Consider the following 20,419-nt stretch of genomic DNA (forward strand, 5'->3'; position numbering starts at 1 on the left):
AAATCATCTATAAATAAAAAATCATTGATAAAAAATTTCTAAATTTGACATGGACAGTGAGAAAAGATTTGTCATTATGCAGTTAAATCATATTTTTAGAATGCTCTTATGGCATTTTACGAACTTGTAAAGTCAAGCAAGGTTAAAACATATATATAAAATATAAGTAATGAGATTTCATCTTACTAACAGTTATATTGGTGACCGTTCTAACTTTGCGAAATATTTTGGAATACAAACATAAATTATAATCTAAACAATTTTAATGATGTATTAGAGTATTCCAATGATTTTTATAAAACTAATATTTTAGAGAAATTTTTCATTTATTTAAACAATAACAAAGTGATAAACAAACAAACTAAATTTGATAACATTTTATTTAAACAAATTATAAACAGTAATTAAAAAATAATAATAATAATAATTGTTGGTAAGCTGAACTCTCATTATTTATATTTTATGTATAAAATACCAATAGTGCCATGTTACGAAAATTTAACCTAAAAAATATATTTCTTCAATTAGCTTTAAGAAAAGTTTAGTAATGAAATGAAATTATGTAAATTAAGAAAGATGATTGGAAATAAAATAGTCTTACCATTGACATTTTCCAGTTAATCTGAAAACAGTTATTAAATTATAAATTCATTAGCAAAGAAATAAAAGACTTGAAACATGTAGAAACTGTTAATAGAATAATGTGCTCTTTTTATGAAACCATTTTAAAAAGTTGAAGAAGTTGGGTTAAATAATTGAATTTCCTTATGTTTATTTCTAGTAATTTTTTTAAGTCTCCTGTACATCACTCAACTTGTTCAGAACAGGCAAGCCAAGAATGCAATCTTTCCAACCATATTGTATTCTATTTAGGTCTGCTGTACAATCAAATTAACTCTGCATTAGGATGATAGGAACAAACCATATAACTTACTGAACTTTAGGATTCCCTCACCATTTCTCCCTATTGTTGGATCATGTTATTAGCATCTTCAGATTGACTGATCAACCCACCAAGTTGGTCTAGTGGTGAACGCTGATTTGGAAGTTGAGAGTTCCAGCATTCAAGTCCTAGTGAAGTCAGTTATTTTTACACAGATTTAAATACTAGATCGTGGATACCGGTGTTCTTTGGTGGTTGGGTTTCAATTAACCACACATCTCAGTAATGGTCAGACTGAGACTGTACAAGACTGCACTTTATTTACACTCATACATATCATCCTCATTCATCCCCTGAAGTATTATCTGAAAGGTAATTACTGGAGGCTAAACATGAAAAAGAAAGAAGATTGACTGATCATCTTTACTCAGTGTTGAGATGTTATGGTGTTTATACAATTTATGAAATTTATTTTTAAAAGTTTAATTTTAATTTGCTAGTATTCCAATGGTGTTGTAAAGTGATGAAATGAATGTGGGACATTATTTTGGAATTTTTGAAAACTTATAAAACCTATGTGTCTTATGTAAAACATCATCTCAGTATAAAAAATATAGGTATGAAGAAAAAACCTCTATAAAGATTTACTTACAATTGTTTTAAAAGTTTAATAAAATTGCAACATCTTTCAGAAGAGACCTGCTATTGTAAATAGGATTACTGATTTTTCATTATGATCCGAGATATCATCTGTGCTGTTATGTATGAGATATATTTTAAATCCTTGTAATTTCTTCCTGTGACAAGAAACACCAGGGTGAGAATTAACTTCAAAACATATACAGCTTCTCTTAATTTTGATTTTTTTTTCAATAAATGGTTGTGCCATGCTAAATAATTTGCTGAAACACTGTCTGTACTTAGAAATCTTCTAAAATTGCATACACCTTACTCTGATAATAAATTTTCATGATTGAAACTCTTTAGATTTAACCATAGTTTTGCTTAAAGTTTTCATTTCTTCCTTGAGAGTCTTTGAAATTTAAAGTCTTTACTGCAGTTTCAATCTTTTTGAAAAAAAAAAGATGCACCATATTTCTGATAATGTTCATCGTTCTTTTGACCAGAGTTAGAAGCACGATTAATATTCGCTTATTATATTAAATAACAACTGAGAAATTGTGTTACAAAGAAATAATACAAAGGTATGTAGATTCACCTGCAATTTTTCATGTTCAACAGGTGGGAACAACCTGTGAGATATTGCTCTCATTACCAACCAAGTTGGGGGGTAATGTGCAGCAATCTAATAAATGCATAATTTTTCACTGGTATGTAATCCTAAGTTGAATATTTAAATGATTAATTTACCACAGAAGCTTAAAAAGAAGCTTGAACTTGGGAATATGAAGATGAAAATTTGTAGCGTATGAAAGATGCCATGCCTGACCACAATTTGAACCCACGACCTCTGGATGAAAAACCAAGACACTACCATTCTGCTTGTAAATAAATATTCTATTTACAATAGGATATTTATTTGAAGAGTTCATATAGAAATATTTATAACGTGATTGAAATTTTTGACCTTTAAAACTAAAGTTTTACAAAAGGAATGGTTATTTTGTATTATATTTAATTTTTTTTATTCGTTTTTTAAATAAAAATTCTTTAGTTATCTTCCTATTGCATAATCCCATATTTTAATTGCACATAGTTTTTATATCTATAATCCCATTCCTCAAATATACTGTATTACTTTTCTATAAGAAATATAAAACATAATCGTTTCCTTTATTAAGTTGTATTTTCTACCATTGAAAGTTTAATCATACCTTTTTGTTAAAATTCTAAGAATTGGACATCATACGTAGTTGAACCATACAATTATCATTTTAAGTTACTATTTTTTATTTACTCTTATTTATTTGATTTTTAACTTCATTTATCTTTTTTTTTGTTATTTTATTAAAAATGTATTACATTTTATTATTTATATGATTAATTAACTTAGGAAAAACTTTTATGTTTCCAAAACTACATAAGTGTTATAAAAAGTGTAGATTACTGAGGAGACATAAATTTTATAATTGTACATTATATTTATAAAACAGATCACTGTCATTGTATTGAGATTGCTAGATAAATTCAATTAAATAGAATCAGTCATTAATTGACATGTGCCCCACTGCACTACATATGATTTTATTTAAAAAAAATTATGACTGATGAATGGGAGTAAAAATAAACTTAAGAGCAAAAATAAAGTATGAAATATCTTTCACTGATGATCACATGGACAGGTGTGTTTATGTAGTTTTACTAATTTTACCAGTTAATAGAAAATGTCTGAAACACAATAGATTACGAAAAGAAAAAATGAAATAAAAATATTAATTTTTTTCTAGGTATTTTTTGATAAAGCCAGTACAACTGTAAATGATTCAGGAATAGAACAGGCATCTTCAATAGCACCTCCCCCAAGTACAGATAACACACAGTGGACTGCAATGTCAGCTGATATAACAGATAGTGTAGAGGATCCAACTAGAACAAGAGATAGGTAAGTTGAATATGCAAATTTATTACTTTTATAACTAAATACATTTTTTGGGGAAAGATAATGAAATTGTGGGTTTTAGTGTTCACTTTGGTTAGTAAAAAATGTATCTTTTTAATATATTTAAAATATATTAAGTTAAATTAAATGAAGAATGACATTTTTCACTAATTATTTTAAATCTGTAATTTTTCAGTTCTTTTGTATATATGTTGTTCTTATCTTTTTATTGTGAGATTTTTTTTATTAATCTTTCCTTTTTATAGTATAATCAATGCAGGCACATCCTGCCATTCAAAGATAATATATTCTTTAGAAAATAATGGCATGTAAATCCATGCAAAGCAAAATATTATATATTCTAAAGTCAGAAAATATCTAGTCAAAAAATAAAATAATTTTTAAAAAAATGTTTTAATAATGTGAAAAAATAACTTCAAATAATAAAAATTAAGATTATTTGATTAATGTTTATATAGATGCTTTAAAAAAATTAAACAATGTATAAAACAATGAAAATAATACACAATTTACGCAGAATAAACAATTTCAATATAGTTTTTTTTTTTTGTTAATAAAATAATTAAATCTTTCCATTAAGCCTGTTTAAAATTTATAAACTACTGATAAATTATGCTACATTGTTTATCACTTTAGCCAATTTATCAGGTAATGTGGTTTACAGAATAACTACTACATAAAATTTTTAAAAAATGTTTAAGTAAAAAAATGCATTAAAATGATTAAAAATGTTGGCAATATGTATTGTCCTTATGAATAAGTATTTTTTTAATTTTATTGTTATTAATTATTTTTATTTTTTGTTTACATATATTGAAAGTGTATTATTAAAGCATTATTTTTATGTGAATCATAAATTCTATAGCTCTTAAGCCAGTACAAGTTAGAAATGCTGGGCCAAGATGAAAAAATTTGAAGACTGGTATATAAGATGTCAATGCATTCTGTTTTGTTGATATTTTCATTTCAAAATTTTCTGAAAAATTATGCTAACTACTATTTTAAAATTTTCATACTGGTTACTACTAGCTTATAAAATTTATATCAATATTTTTTTTATACATATTGATATTTAATTTTCTTTATTTATATAACAGAAAATGTTTATTATCTTTAATGACTGAAAATTGTATAAGTCATGATTTGTAAATGTTTTATTATAGACTAGGTAGTTGGCGACGAGCAAATCCATCTGAGAGGGAGCGGCCGTGGGAAGCTGGAATGGGAAGTTTTGGTTTAAATCGTATTCATGGTCGATTCCTTGATACTGCTTCTGATAATTCAAATCGTCGACAGTATGGAATGGGAGTTGTCGGTAGATTTTTTGGGTATGTGTTTTAATTTTTATTTTTAATTAAAAATGTCAGAATTGTACGGATGTAAAAATTAACACAGTTTTGTAACATTATCCAAGTTCATATCCTACAGCATTGCAGAACAACTGTAGGAAAAAATGATTGGTGTTGACGCTGATTATGAACTCAGTGACAGACGTTTCTTACAGTTAATGAAATTTTAATATATTACTAATTTATTGAAATTCTCTTCCGGTAATGTTTTTGAAAAATTCCTTTCTAATTTTCCTCACACAGTTCATTTGTACTTTAGAGAGTAATTATTCATTAGTTGTTTTTTATAAAGTAATTTAATTTTTTTTTAGGCGTTCCTTAAAGAGGTCAGTTATGAGCAGAGAGCCAGTAAGGGCACAACTAGAAGATTTGGAAGATCATCGTCCATTTTTTACATATTGGGTTACTACTGTACAAGCATTAATATTGTTATTTTCACTGTGGTGTTATGGATTAGGACCAATCGGAATTCACCTTACCCATCAATCTGGTTTGGTAATTATCAGTTATAGATTATATATAAAAAATTACTGACATTTTATACTTATTGTTATTTATTTTATTCTTTTTAAAATATTAGTACTAGAGGACTGATGATTCATCCATTAGTTATTGCCTAGTGGGAAAACCTTACTGAAAGAGTTTTGGTAGTATATTTATGTATATATATATATATATATATATATATATATATATAATGTATTACTATATTGTATTTATTTATTGATACATTAAATATATTTTTTTATATATGTTGTATATATTAGTTGAATCTGTTACAAAATCAATTTTGGTTAGAAATTTGGTGTTCACTTTCTACCACCAATTCAGGAGTATTTTTCTGATTCTATAATGTCTGCAGTGTTGATCAGAACTTAATTTTGTAGTCAATTTTTAAAACTTATGTTTAAAACTTTACTTCTGTGTTTTGAAGTTACTTTATTAATATTTCTTTTTTAAATCGTATTAATAATGTCAGTAAATTGTATATTTGTATTTTGAATTTTGTTCCTTCAGTTACTTAAAATGGAGAAAGACTGTGCCTTTCTATAAAAATTTGTTTAAATTTATTTATTGGTTTTTATTATGTTACTATTTATTGTATTATTATATACTGTTGTTTATTTATTTTATTTCATTTTGAACTATTAAATTAAAGTGAACAAAAATTTAAAAATAGAAGGCAACCATGAAATTATGGCTGCACTTAATTATAAATATTTTTAATATGAAAATATAACAAATTAAAAAAAAAAATCATTAAAACTCGTACAACTTTCTTACCAGTTCATATTACCATGTGTAATAAATACATTTATTAGCTAAAATTTTCTAAATAAACACAGCTATTTAATTTATCTACGAGGTCTGTAAATAAATTAATGAGATTGGTTCAGAAAAACCTTTTACTTACAATCCAGTTATACATGAACTCCATCACCTTCGAAATAGTTCCCTTCGGAAGCCACACAATGCTTCATACAGTTTTCTCACTCTTCATAGCAGTTTTGGAACTAAGAAACTGGAATATCCTTCAGATGATCGGTTTCATTTTTTAAAATGTTTTCTACTGTTTCAAAATGGTGTCCTTTGAGGTGTTTTTTTAAGTCAGGAATAGGAAAACATCGCAGTAACTCAAAGTCAGGTGAATAAAGTAGTTGAGGAATTACAGGAATGTTTTTTCTTTGTCAAAAACTCATTAATTGAGAGTGTAGTGTGACAAGGTGCATTGTCGTAATTCAGCATCCAGTTGTCTTTGATAGCTGGTCTCACACAGGCAACTCTTTTCCATAGTCTTTCAAGAATTTCTCAGTAAACATACTAATTTACAGTCTGTTCTGTAGGCAAAAATTCTTTATGGACATTGTCATTACTATCGAAGAAACAAATTAGCATGATTTTGATTTGCCCATTTTTGCTTTTTTGGGACATGGTGAGTTTGAAATGTTCCAGTCCTTGCTCTGGCGTTTTGTTTCTGGGTTGTACTCAAATATCCAATATTCATTATCAGTAACATAATTTTTTTCAAAATCAGGATCAGTTTTAATTTGCCCTAGAAGATGATGGCACACTTCCACCCTGTTGTTTTTCTGGTCAACAGTGAGGTTTTTGAGACCAATTTTGCACAAACTTTTTTCACGTCCAATTCTTTTGTCAAAATTTGATGGACTGTATTACGGTTCAAATTTAATTGTTCTGCAATCATTCTGACAGTTAATCTCCAGTCATACCACATCAAGTGTGATTCACTCAACATTCTCGTCACTTTTTGATGTTAACGGTCTTCCAGAGCGTGGATCATTTGCAACTGATTTCTAACCATCTGAAAATGCTTTAAACTACCTAAAAACTTTGGTTCAGTTTGACAGAGTTTCAGTAGCATTCTTACCGAGTTTAACACAAAACTTGATTGCACAATGCCGCTCATAATTAGTATCACTCATTTTTGTAATGCACAACAAAAACAACTCGTTTCACAAAAAGTTTGTTTACATCTCACATGGCAGCAGTAGACTAAAAGTATTAATACCTAATATAAATCAACTGTTCATATAACCATATGTTTACTAGTAACTTTACAGTATTGCCACTTTGGCTGCAAAATAAACTAATCTCATTATTTTATTTCCAGACCTCGTGTATGATTTTAAAAATTCTCTCTTCATAGTACTTTGTTACCTCTCCATTTAGATGGAGAGGTAACAAATGTTTAGACATTCAATGACAACTTCTTTCAGTTTATCATCATTTGCAAATTACCTGTCATCTAAAAATTGATTGATAATTTTACAAAAAACTGCTCTAGAAGTATCTGGAAAAATTAATTCCACATCTGACTTAATGAAATAACGATTAATTTCTAATTTTTATCATCAAGGTATGGAATTGATGATGATTAGTTGAGTGTATCCAAAAGGGATTAAGCAGAACTAAAACTTAAAACTGCATTCATTTTAAAATTCTATATTTATATTTTTTTGCTGTAACATTCATAAATACATATATTATAAAATATGGATCTATCTAATACATTTGGTTTTTCTCAATGAACTTTTGTTAGTTTATGATTTTTTGTTGAATATCATCCTGGCATTGCCATGATGAAGATAAGAAAATACTATTAACATAAGAAAATGCTACTGAACAATACTTGTTTGCTACCGACATGTTGTATATCTGGTTGAAATCTGTGTCGATGTTTTCTATTGTAGGATAGATTAATATTCATTAATCATATTTACTCTGTTAACATTTTGATTGTTATGTTGATTATTATTGCAGGTTCTAGTTACCAGTTTATCATTACAACAAGTAGAATATATGGAACCAGCTAATTTCTGGATAGGACCAAGAGCTGTAAGTATTTTACATATACTTGTTTTTATTTTAACTTATTGTTGTATTTAGATAAACAAGTTTAATTCTGGGAAAAAGTCAGTAATTATGTATAATGTATCATTTAGTTGATTCTACTTTACCATGAAAAATGTTTAATTTAAGGGTATCTTAAAAATTTTAAGTTTTAAATTCTCATATTTTATATTCATAGTACGTAACTACGTGAAGGTATCAGATGCATAGACTTTTGTGAACGACAGGCCTACTATGTTATCCCTATAAATTCAACTTTTATTTACTCACCATTTAGGAATTTATGGTCTAATTATTCCATTTTTAAATTGAGTACTAGGATTCTCATATAAAATTTGTATTATTATTTCTATAGTCTGAATGCTGAAGAAGAATTCAGTAGGTCATGGACAGATCTTTTTGTTATACATTACCGGTTACTACTTTAGGATGTCTTTCTATGAAGAATTTCATAAATATGTATGTTTTGCAGATATGACATTTGTAGAGCTACAATGGCAAATCTTTTTTACTGTATTTAACACATTATAAAAGAATATAATTAATAGGTTTTCAGTATTTTAATAGATGTTGAACAATCTGTATTGTCAGACCAGTTTATTTCTTACACCACTTCATTTCATGTTTTTTTCTACTGTATTTTTTCTAAGAAATAATTTCTTAAGCTAAGAATAATTTCTTTTATTTTTCAAAAATGATTTTTTTTGCAATTTTCACAAATTTGAGTTCATTTTTTGTTGTAAGTTTTCTGTTGTTTTATTAAAAATTATTTTATATGTTTTATACTTAAAAATTAAAAAAACTTTTTAAGTAAAATGGCACTTCAAAAATATCTTTGAGCTGTACACCTAGACTAAAATGGCAGTATTCTTGAACTCATAAAATTTGATAATGTAACCAATAATATATATTGCTGTTGCATCATTATATATGTAAATTCAAAGCACAATGCATTAGATATATGTGTAAATATGTCATAGATCATTGTCTTACATGGTTCTCTTACCACATATATCTTAGAAGTAGTAAATAGACCATTATTTTTAAAATATCATTCTTTATGTTAGTATGTCCGTGATAAAGGTGACATTTAAAAGGTACATAACATCTTAAATGACAGATTTTTTTTAATCTTTTTTAATTGTGCATTCTGAATTTCACATTTTGTATGAATTACTTTTCAAATTATTGTTAATTTAGTTTTTAGTAATCGTATTTTTAATCAATAAAAAAATAATAGTAAGAAGTAATAATAAGTAGTTTTTTTTTGATGCTGAAAATGGGACATACTAATTTTTTAAATAATAACATTTGGCAGAGGAGAAAAAATTCAAACCATTTCTCATACATCTTGGTCTCTTATAATGGTCAAAACATCTTATCATAGTTTTCATAAATGAAATAAGATATGAACATTTTCTAACCAAACTTATATTTGTGAAACATTTAAAAAGATTATTGAAGTTCGATTTAAAAAAATAAGAAAATTAAACTACAGTAGTGAAGTAGGCTATACAACTGAATATGTCAATCAGTTTTCAAATGCATTGAAAGTAATATGATGCATTTTAAGAAGTTCCTATAATTACCATCTTAATTTAAAAGTGATTTTTGGAATTAATAGTTATTTATATTTTTGAATTTATTTTTTAAAACAATAGGATAAATTGATTTTTGTTGTATTCTCTTTACAAGCCAAATATATATTATGAGCCTAACTTTTGTCATCAATGTATTACCGCCACCAGTTTTATAACTAAACCATTTTAAGCCTAAAATATTACTACGAATTTATACTAAGTTTAAGACTTATTGGGCAGGACAATATAAAGTTTAAGAAGCAACAACTACTGTTAATTGTCTTAAATCTTAAGAAGCAAGAATGATTTGATTTATTATCAGACAAATGTGTACAAATCTCCATCATATGCATACTAGTATCAATCAACCAGCATCTTTTTAAAGTTATGTTCTTCAAATGAAGAGAATTGCGATTAACCAGTACCAAACTCATTAATTTTTGGAAAAAAAAAATTTACAGATATCAGTTGTATATCTTATTGATGTTGATTGTCATGCAGTCTTGTGCAAATTAATATGAACAGGAATATATTTAAAAAAATAATCAAGTACATATAATGAATGTACAGTGTTTACTACTGTAATTTTTATTTTTTAATATGTCCTCCTCGCTTTTAATAGCCATTTCAAATCTTTTAGTATTGAATTTATAAGTTTTATACATTCCTTTAATTTCTTGATCGTGAAATCACACCTTTATCACAGCAAAAATCATTTTGTCTTTAGTATTGCAGTCCATTTTTCTCAATTTTTTCTTCACAATTATCTACAAATTTTCAATTGGTTTCAGGTCCGGTGAATTTCCAGGCCAGTCCAAACACTGAATCTCTTTTTGAGACATGAAAAGGGTAACTTTCTTTGATGTGTGGCAGGGAGCCAAATCTTGTTGAAAAACAGCATTTTCGACTCTAAGTAAATGTTTTTGAAGTTCTGCAAGTTTTTGAAGCTCTAGTAGACCCCTATTTTCCAATAATGGGATGAATGTTTCACTGTTTGTCATCCTAGAGATGAGAAATAAAGTTTTAGGACCCCAAAATTTACTAAAAGGTACTAAAGTTTTAGCTGAAGCATCCCTAAAACATCTACTTTAAAAGATGCTTTAGAACTTGTTTGATGAGTTTTGGCGAAACCTGCTCATACTCGCTTCTTCACACATGTAACATGCTTTTGCCCAGGACTAGAAAATGGCTCTCGTCAGAGAAAAGGACTTTTCTCCAAGTCTCAGCTCTCCAGTTTTTGTATTTTTTGGCCTCCAAAAAATACAAAAACTCCTTCTTCATGACATCCATGTGAAGTTGTTTTCTTATAGGCCTTTGTGCTTTGCAATCACTTCTAGAAGTCTTCTGTATACAGTAGAATCATGAATTTTCACACCAGCTGATTCGAAGTCTTTTTTTAACTCAAAGGTTTTTTCTAAGGATTAATTTTACATATTCTACATGAAATAGCATCATTTTTTAAGGTGGTTTTACATTTTCTTCCACAGCAACCTTTTTGTTGAGGTGAAATTGTACCCATCTCAAGATTTTTTCCAATTATCTTATTAGTCTGTACCTAGACTAACCTTACACTCTGTTAGTATCTGTCTTTGAGTCATATGAATATGTTCATTGAGTGTTATTATCTTGCTTCTTTTCTTAGGAGTTAAATCCATATTGCTACTTTTCTAAATTTATTGATGAAATCACTAGAAGAAACGAAAATAAAATAGGTAAGTAATACTTAAAACCTCTGAAAACAAACAAGATATTTTCAGGCAATACTTGAAATGGACGGAAAAACTATACTTACATCTGGAATCAGTGATATAACATAACTAAACATTACCTCTTGTTCACATTAATTTGCACAAGACTGTATCTTATGATATTTAAAAATAATGTTCTTTTTAGCTTTATATAATGTGTTTAAATAATGTAGTTATAATGTAGTAATAATTACATAATGTTTAATAATGTAGTTTAAATAATATGTTAATATTATTTTTATTTTTATTAAGATAATATTTTTGATTAAAGTATTCTATAATTAAACCGATTTAATTTATTTTACAGGCGGATCTGATTCATTTAGGTGCTAAATTTGCACCATGCATGAGGAAAGATGCAAAAATAATCAAGGAAATTGAAAAGGGTAGGGAAAAAGAAAGAGAAACAGCATGTTGTATACGCAACGATGACTCAGGCTGTGTTCAATCTTCTAAACAAGACTGCTCTGTGAGTTACATTTACACTATGAATTTGATATTAATAATTGATTTATTATTTAGAAAAAAATATTATGTGATGTAATTTGAAATAAATGTTTCTGTTCATAAAAATGGAAGTAATTAATATAGTATTATGAAATGAACAGAGTTTACCTGTAGTACATGTGTAGTTGCAACTATGATAAAAGCAATGAGCAGTAATCATATGTTGCAGTTAAATTTTAACTATAAGCTGCAAGCGGCACTGCTTGCAAAGATGTAGCCACAAAACATTGTTCTTCATGTACAATAATACAAAGATAAACTTCAATGGCATACTGCTGTCATTGAAAATTCTGATGGATGTGTTTTTTACCACTAGAGTATAAGAAACTTTTACCAGCCTGCTTTTTATTAAAGAACACTGATCAGATGTCATTGAAATTTACCAAAATTCATATTTTTTGTTAAGTATAACCTTGTGACATAACAAATGGTGAAATGGTAAGCAAAATTATTGACATTAGACTATCCTTACATGAAAGCTATGATCTTTTCTAGATATTCATTAATATTAGTTATGGTATTTAAATCTATTTTGAAGAATTTTGACGGTTATAAAAAAATTATATAGGTGACTGTTAATATATGGTGGAAAATATTGTCAGTTGATTGCAGTATGTGCAATTGATGTGCTTAACTTATTAAGCCTATTGTTATTGTAACTTATCAGGAATAGATAAAACAAATCCAGTGAGTTAATATCATCACAAATCAGCTGTTATTACAACTGCTTTGAAATTGTACTGAGATCAGATTTGAATTCAATTAAATGACTGTTTTGTATTAGTTTGAATGTCTTTAATACTTATGTACTTCAATGAAAGGAAAATTCATTTATTATTTCATGAATGATTATTTCAGGTGTATACAAAACAGGCTGTAATTTGACTTAAATTTATGCTACTGGTAAAGCAAAATAAATTTTTTATTGGGAAAAATCCTTATTTTTAAAAATTGCTTTTAACTTGAATTGTTTCTAGACCATTTAATAAAGTAGACCATTTTATTTTTTACAGTGTAATAACAAATTTTGGCATTTAAAGATTGCTGAACATTTTTTATGTGGGTTTTTTCACCAAAAACTAATCACTAGGAATTGTCAACTAGTTTTTGCATTATCATCCACAAAATCATAAATGTAAATGTTGATGTTAAGACATAAGAACTGATACCAAACTTACTCACAACACAAACAGCATGAAAGGTTTTTTTTTGAGTATAGTATAGTTTATCCAGAAACTAAAACCATACCAAGAAAGAAATAGTGTATATACTGTCATTAACTATATACAACATCATCAAAGTAGTGCGATTAATTTCAGTATTCTACTAATACTTGCTGTAATAGGTTAGGCAACCTATTTTGGATTTAGAATTACCTGCATAAATCTTTCCCCTACTTTATTTGTTCTAAACATAAATTTAATAAATAACTTTTTTCTAAGCATTCTAATTTTACTTATTACATTTTTTTTTTAAATTTAATAAATTTTTTGTGAATTAAAAAAACAGTCAATGTGCAGTTTTGATTTATTGACTAATTATAATTAATTAAAACTGCTGATCTTCGTGGCAGAAGTGGTAGCGTCTCAGCATTTCATTTGGAGGTCCTGCATTTGAGTCCCAGCCAGGCATAACATTTTTCATACACTACAAAGTTTCCATTTCACATTCGCATGCACAAGCTTCGAAGGTATATGGTGAATTAATTATTAAAAAAAAACTGTCTTTCTCCATTTACGGTCATTACAAAATTTATGTAGTGAAAAATAAATAATGTATGGTTAATTATTTTACTACAGTAAACACATGTTGTTTTAGATATTATTCCCTCTCTTTCACCTGATTTTAAGACATCTACACTAATTATACCTAATTATACACTAATTATAACCTGATTATTGTCTTTTTATTACTGCATTGTACTTGTATGTTATATAGAATTAGTTTTCTCTTAGGCTTAGGTCTGAGATTCCTTAAATACCAGGATTTTTGACACTATTTAAACATGAATGTTATAGAAAAATAGAAAATATGGTTTATTATAAAAAATTGACTCATCTAGATGACAGCTAATTAAAGAGTTTTTTCTTTTAATTCAGAATATTAGACAGAATTTAATTTTAGAACTTGAAATTAGTTTATTCCTGATTAAAAAATATAAAACCAACACTTCATCTTTAATTTCATGTTATTCAGAGTAATCGTAAAAATTGCACAACCCAAATTTTTCTGCTTTGTAGGAATGACAGTTAAATTTGTAAAAGATATTTTAAGAATTATGTGGTAGTCACCAGTTCATTTTCCCTTCAGTACTATTGTTATATTACTGTTAATTATTTTGTTATAATTTATATTTACTTAATATAAAGGAAACAGTGATAATAATATATATTTGCTTATTTTCCCCCTTGCTGGTTACATCACGGATTCAGCTTGCTCGTGGGTTACGACCAACGGTATGTTCAAATTTATCATTATTGTTATGTGTGTAGTTGCATTGTTTGTATTACAAAAGTATTTTTTTTTATCAACAGCATATTGTAAAAAAGTATGTTTTATTTCCCTTAATAATTTTGCTTTATATTTTTTTTGCATATTTTTTTGTTGTCTTGCTTTTAACATTTTAAACATTTTAATTTTTATTTCTTTGTACAAAGTACAAAGAAGTAAAAAGCATACGTACGTATGTATGTATCTAGTAGCATAACTCAAAAACGATTAGCCATAGAATGTTGAAATTTTGGATTTAGGACTGTTGTTAACATCTAATTGCATACACATCTCCCCTTTTGATTGCAATTGACTTGACCAAAAATGTCTAAAAAAGCCCAAAATCCAAAAAATTAGGATTTTGGACTCTTTCTTAACTGCAGTAATAAGCCCTCATTGAAAGCTTTTCACTAATATTTCATAAGTGGTACTTATTTTCGTTGGTTCCAGAGTTATTGCCAAATAAAATTTTAATTAATGAAATATTTGGATCTTACAAGTGGAAGGCACATCGGTTCAAATCCGACTTCATTTCCTTTTTTTTTAACCTTTTTTTTTTTTTATTCAAATATTATTAAATAATAATATTTATTTAAATAATATTGATTTATTAATAATTATTAACCTCTGATTTTAAAAACATTTTTGTAACAAATAATAATTCATTCAATAAGTTATTAGTGAAATAAAATTTTATGTACTTTTAAAAATATGTATATGTAATTTAATAGGCATACAAGGAAGTCATATGGTGTTCACATCAGTTTTTTTATTAATGTGTTCAATATTTTTAGAAATTAAGATTCTCTTTTTTTATTTAATTTTTAATATTGTATTGTCTGTTATTTTAAACTTTGTTTTAAACACATATATGAACATGCATTATTTTTTTATTTGCCTTTTTTCCTTATGAAAACTTTACAAACTGCTAAAATCCCAACATGTTTTTTTTTGCATTTATATATGCATGTTTCTTATTTTGTATTTCTCTACTAATTTATATGATATATTGTATGTCATAATGTTAGTTTAGTTGCATGGAATTCAAAAGAAGCTTCACCGTTATGTGGAATGAGATTTTTTACAACTTTTTTTTTTACAGCATTATTAGCTAATATGATCTATTTCCTATTCTACTCCTAGATTAAAAATTAAATGCTATCTGACCATTAAAAATATTTCTTTGGATGAACACTATCTTTATGATAGAACAAAGAATTATTATTTTTCATTTAGTACATTACTAAATATGAAATATGATTAAAAAATAAAGAGATTTTTTTTTTAATTTTGTGTGCTATGTCTTTCTGACTGAGTTCTTTTTCCATGTGATGGTAGCACTTCTGTTCTGTAAATCAATATTTTCATCCATATTAGACACGTAATTCAGATTTTGCAGCTGGGTAATTAGGATCCATTTTATTACAACAGTGATTTTTTCATTATTGGAAATGATGGAATTAAATTTGCATTAAAAATGGAATAAAGTACAATGATGTACATGTTAGAGAAGGCTTTGGCAAGTTAGTTATGTCATCACCAAGCGTTTATGAGTACAAATGATTTCAAGAATGTTGTAAAAGGTTGAATATTCTAATACAATGAAAATACAGACAAAATAAAGAAAATTGTGATCTACTCGTATAATTATCGAATCACTATTAAAGAAGTTGCTGATGAGGTGGAAATCTCCTATGACTCGTGTGAAACAATTTTGACTGGCACTTAGAGTATGAAATGAGTAACAGCAAAATTTGCTCCTAAACTTGAATTTTTAACAAAAACAACATTGCAGAACTGTTGTAAGCTGATATTACTGATGACTCAGAATTACTCAAATGTGTCATAACATGGATCAAACATGAATGTTCAATTATGATTGAAACAATGATCTAGACATCTTAATGGAAGCTTCCTGAACCACCAGGTTGAAAAAGTACGCAAAGTTTGATCAAATGTTAAGATTCTCCTTACTGTTTTCTTTTGTTACAATGCCTATTATGAATTCTTACCATAAGGCTGTACAGTCATAAACAGTATTACTTAGTGGATTTACTCTGTTTACTTGAGACAATATGAAAAAATAAATTACAAGTATGAGGGAACAATTCTTGGATTTTGGAGTTTGCTTCATGATAATGCTCCAGTGTTATCCATTACCTAATTATTAATTTGTAAATTTGTAGCCTTCCATATTCCCCAGACATGGCATCCTGCAACTTTTTCTTGTTATCATTGATTAAGAGATCATTAACTACTTGAAGATGAAATAAGGGAAAATCACTAAATGAACTTGCCCACTGGACTGGTCTAGTTGTAAAATCGTTGTTATAAATCATTTTTTTAACAGCTGATTTTCGAAGTCAAAGGTTCTGAGGTTTGAATCCTCGTAAAAGTTATTTGCTTTTATATGGATTTGAATAGACAGTGTATATCAGTGTACTTTGATGATTGGGATTTAATTTACCACACGTTTTCAGGAATGATTGGCCTGAGTCAATACAAGACTACATGTCATACACATTATCCTCATCTCATTGGGCCGTGGGGGTTGCTTATTGTTTATTAGTTGAATAGATTGCAATCTACATATTATGATTAAAAAAAAAAAAGAACTTAAAGCCACACCAAGAAATTTCTTTCCACAAATGTTTTTAGGATTTGAAAAAATGCTGCCATAACTGCATTCGCATCCGTGGGAGATTACTTTGAGAGGAGCAAATCAGTATAGAAGAATAAGTAGATTCTTTTTGACAAAAATTATAATTCTTGGTTTTCATCACACTATGTACAATGAAACTAATTGCTCTTATACAAATAATAATATAAAAATCATAGTGATTTTTGAGAAAAAACCATTATTCTAGTAATATCAATAAAATATTGCATACTGATTCAAATGTCAAATGATATTTTGGATATTATTGTAACACATCTTTTTGGTGTTTATCCTAAAAATAATTTGTTAATTTAGTTGGAAAAATATGTGAATTTAAGTAAACAAAAATTTAGAATTAGTTGTACACATTATAGCAATTGAACCAATTTAAGATAAATTTCTATAATTTTTGTCATAACCAATCAAGCTATAATTTTCTTTGGATAGCTAGGCCTCACTTTCAATGAAAAGAATTTTTTTAATATTTTCTCAGTTTAATCTTATAGAATAACTGTATAAGAAATTTAATGCTCATATTAAATTTTGTTTTGACTTTTATCAAAAAGATGTTAAATTTTTATTGGTGTGTAGGTGCCTCTGTAGGTGAAAAGAGATTTTTTTTAGACTATTCTCTCTCACTAAGAATTCTCTACCCCAAAACTTTGTTTAGAGAAAATCAAAAATTAAATTCTATAAATTTTTTTAAGTAAAAGTATTTTAGAACTTTAAGTATAATACATCTTTACATTATAGCTTGCTTAAGTTTTACCTGTAGGACAGATTTCAGAAAAAAACTTAAACAAATTTTTTAATTATGTGGAAAATAATTATTGAAACATATATGTAACATATTTTTAATATTGTTCTCCTTTTTTGGATGAATTTTTTTAAATTACATTTGTCAGGCAGTACTCAGATAGAAACTGGTTGCTATTTGACATATAAGCCCAAACAGTAATTCAAATAAAGAGTGTTTTTCTCGAGATCACCGAAAATAACAATATTTCATTCTTCTGTTCCATTATTTATAATTTTGTTCAGTTCAATTCAATTCTTTGTAATTCTGATAATTTTTGACAACTTTATATCCTCACAGGTTTGCATTTATTTAATTTTTGTGTTTGCAGTATTAGTCAGCAGATTTGATAAAAATTTTTTGTTGTTAATATAATAGCTCAATGTATGATTGATTTTATGCTTGTTGAAAATTATGTTTGTATAAAATTACATTATTTTAATTATGTATTTTTTTACTTAGGAGAATTTTTAACAAATATCACCACGTATAAAAAAAGACATTACCACCTATTAAAAGAAATGTTATTATTTTTAACGAACTATTATGATGCCATAAAATGGGATTAATAAGATGCATTGGTTATGTTTTTTCTTTAAACATTTGATAGTGTCATAGATTAGTTGAAATAAATAATTAGTTCTGAGGGTTACCAACAAAAACTAGGTGACTTCAGTTACCAACAAAAACCAGTTTATTAAACATGGATTTATTTGTTCGCATCCTTACTTGTCATCCTTGGTTTTCCAAAATACTGCGTCATGAAATGTTCCAGATATTGTAGAACCCTCCCCTGATAGTTGATGTAGGTTTCTATCTTTTATGTATAAATAAAGTATATACATATACTAAACAACCTCATTAAACAAAAAATATATTTTAAAATACAGCAAATGTCTATAAATACTTACTCAAAAACATTGTTATAAAAACTGCACCACGCTTTTATTTAACTAAATATTTTCATTACTTTTAATTTTTAAATTTAATAATTATTACATTTATTTATTGGTTATTTATTAGATATTTATATAATTTATTTTTTACTTTTCAGTGCATTTTTATATTTGTTCATATATTATATTTTTTTTTTGTTAAAATTCTCAATTTGATTTAATTCTTATTTTTTACTTTTTAGAGGGTTTTTCTAATTTGTTTCCTTTTTTTATTAATGTTAATATTAATATTAGTTAAATAAAACCGTTTTTAGAAAATAATTTTTTATAAGTAATCAAATATATTTTTGTAATTATTTTTGTTTTTTTGTATTTATTTGTGATGAGGATTGGTGTGATGGAAAATTTCTCTGTAAATAATTATTTCAAGATAAAATAAGTCTAAACATTTTTAATAGTGTTACATTATGTGGTGGAAAGAGGTTAATTGTTTTTTTAATTTATTTATCTGATGGACAGAGTTCTTGCTATCAAGAACTCACATCACTCGTATTATAAAACTACCAGTGATTATTGAAACTAAAATATTTCTTATGTATATAATTTTTTTTTTATTCTAGAAAACAATATCAACATGGAAAAAATGGTCTGCTGGAGATTCAGGACCTGGTGGCAGACTTTCTGGATCAGTATGTGGCCTTGACCCAAAGTAAGTGAAATTTTATTTATTATGAAAGTATCTATAAAATTAACAATAGAAATGTTGTATCCAAATGATAATGTTTAATCTATACTTAATGAAATAAGTTGGCGAATCTGAAAAGAATTAAAAATTTCATTTTTTATTATTGTAGACTTTTTAGGCTTTTTATCATCACAATTTTGTATATTCAAAAAGTGAATTCACCTAAAATATTGATATGAATGATATCCATTCATATCTATATTAAGTCAATTTATCACTTTCACAGTTATTCTTGAGTAGCTTATCTGATAATTAAGATAGGATATGTTATAAATAAGAATAGACATATTAGGGAAATAAGAACTCCTCATTATTTTTCTTTTTATCTTAATTTATTACAAATTATTTGTTTTCAAACTGAATTTCTCAGTTTAAAAGTAGCCCACGCTATTCAGATAATTTTGATGGTATATCATCTAAAAATAAAAATATTGGAAAAATCTTCACTTAAAAATAAGTGTTACAAAAATACTCAAATTTAGAAAAGTATGTTTGCCAATCACTTACAATCTGGATTAACTACAGTCTGATTTCATTAACTTCATTAAGTTCGTACCAAAGCAGTGTTTTCCTGTATAGTATTTTATTTTATTATTACTTTTATTCTTGTTAAATGTAACAAGATTTATTAGTTTGAGCTGGATTTACTGAATTATTTGAAAAAGAAAAACTTTTCAATAAAAATAGGTCTTATAATAATAAGAATTATTATATTATTATTATAATTATAATAATAGAATTAATTATATTATATATATATATATTTTACTGAAATAAATCTTTTTAAGATAAATATTATTCTTCTGTACTGTT

At 26.6% G+C, this 20,419-nt stretch overlaps 1 protein-coding gene across 4 annotated transcripts in view; it reads left to right on the forward strand.

Moving 5' to 3' along the window:
• The window catches only part of rho-5 (rhomboid-5), a 552,643-nt gene that overhangs the window by 513,151 nt on the left and 19,073 nt on the right, over window positions 1-20,419 (forward strand). For 2 of the 4 annotated variants that reach the window (XM_075375248.1, XM_075375251.1), the window contains 7 exons: window positions 3,292-3,446; window positions 4,628-4,792; window positions 5,125-5,308; window positions 8,096-8,170; window positions 11,821-11,982; window positions 14,435-14,476; window positions 19,482-19,570. In XM_075375248.1, the coding sequence (XP_075231363.1) occupies window positions 3,292-3,446; window positions 4,628-4,792; window positions 5,125-5,308; window positions 8,096-8,170; window positions 11,821-11,982; window positions 14,435-14,476; window positions 19,482-19,570 (872 nt within the window). The remainder of the gene's footprint in view (window positions 1-3,291; window positions 3,447-4,627; window positions 4,793-5,124; window positions 5,309-8,095; window positions 8,171-11,820; window positions 11,983-14,434; window positions 14,477-19,481; window positions 19,571-20,419) is intronic. The other 2 variants (XM_075375249.1, XM_075375250.1) reach the window with 2 other exon arrangements.

This window comes from Lycorma delicatula, chromosome 9, assembly GCF_047948215.1.
Source record: "Lycorma delicatula isolate Av1 chromosome 9, ASM4794821v1, whole genome shotgun sequence".
Taxonomy (NCBI): domain Eukaryota; kingdom Metazoa; phylum Arthropoda; class Insecta; order Hemiptera; family Fulgoridae; genus Lycorma; species Lycorma delicatula.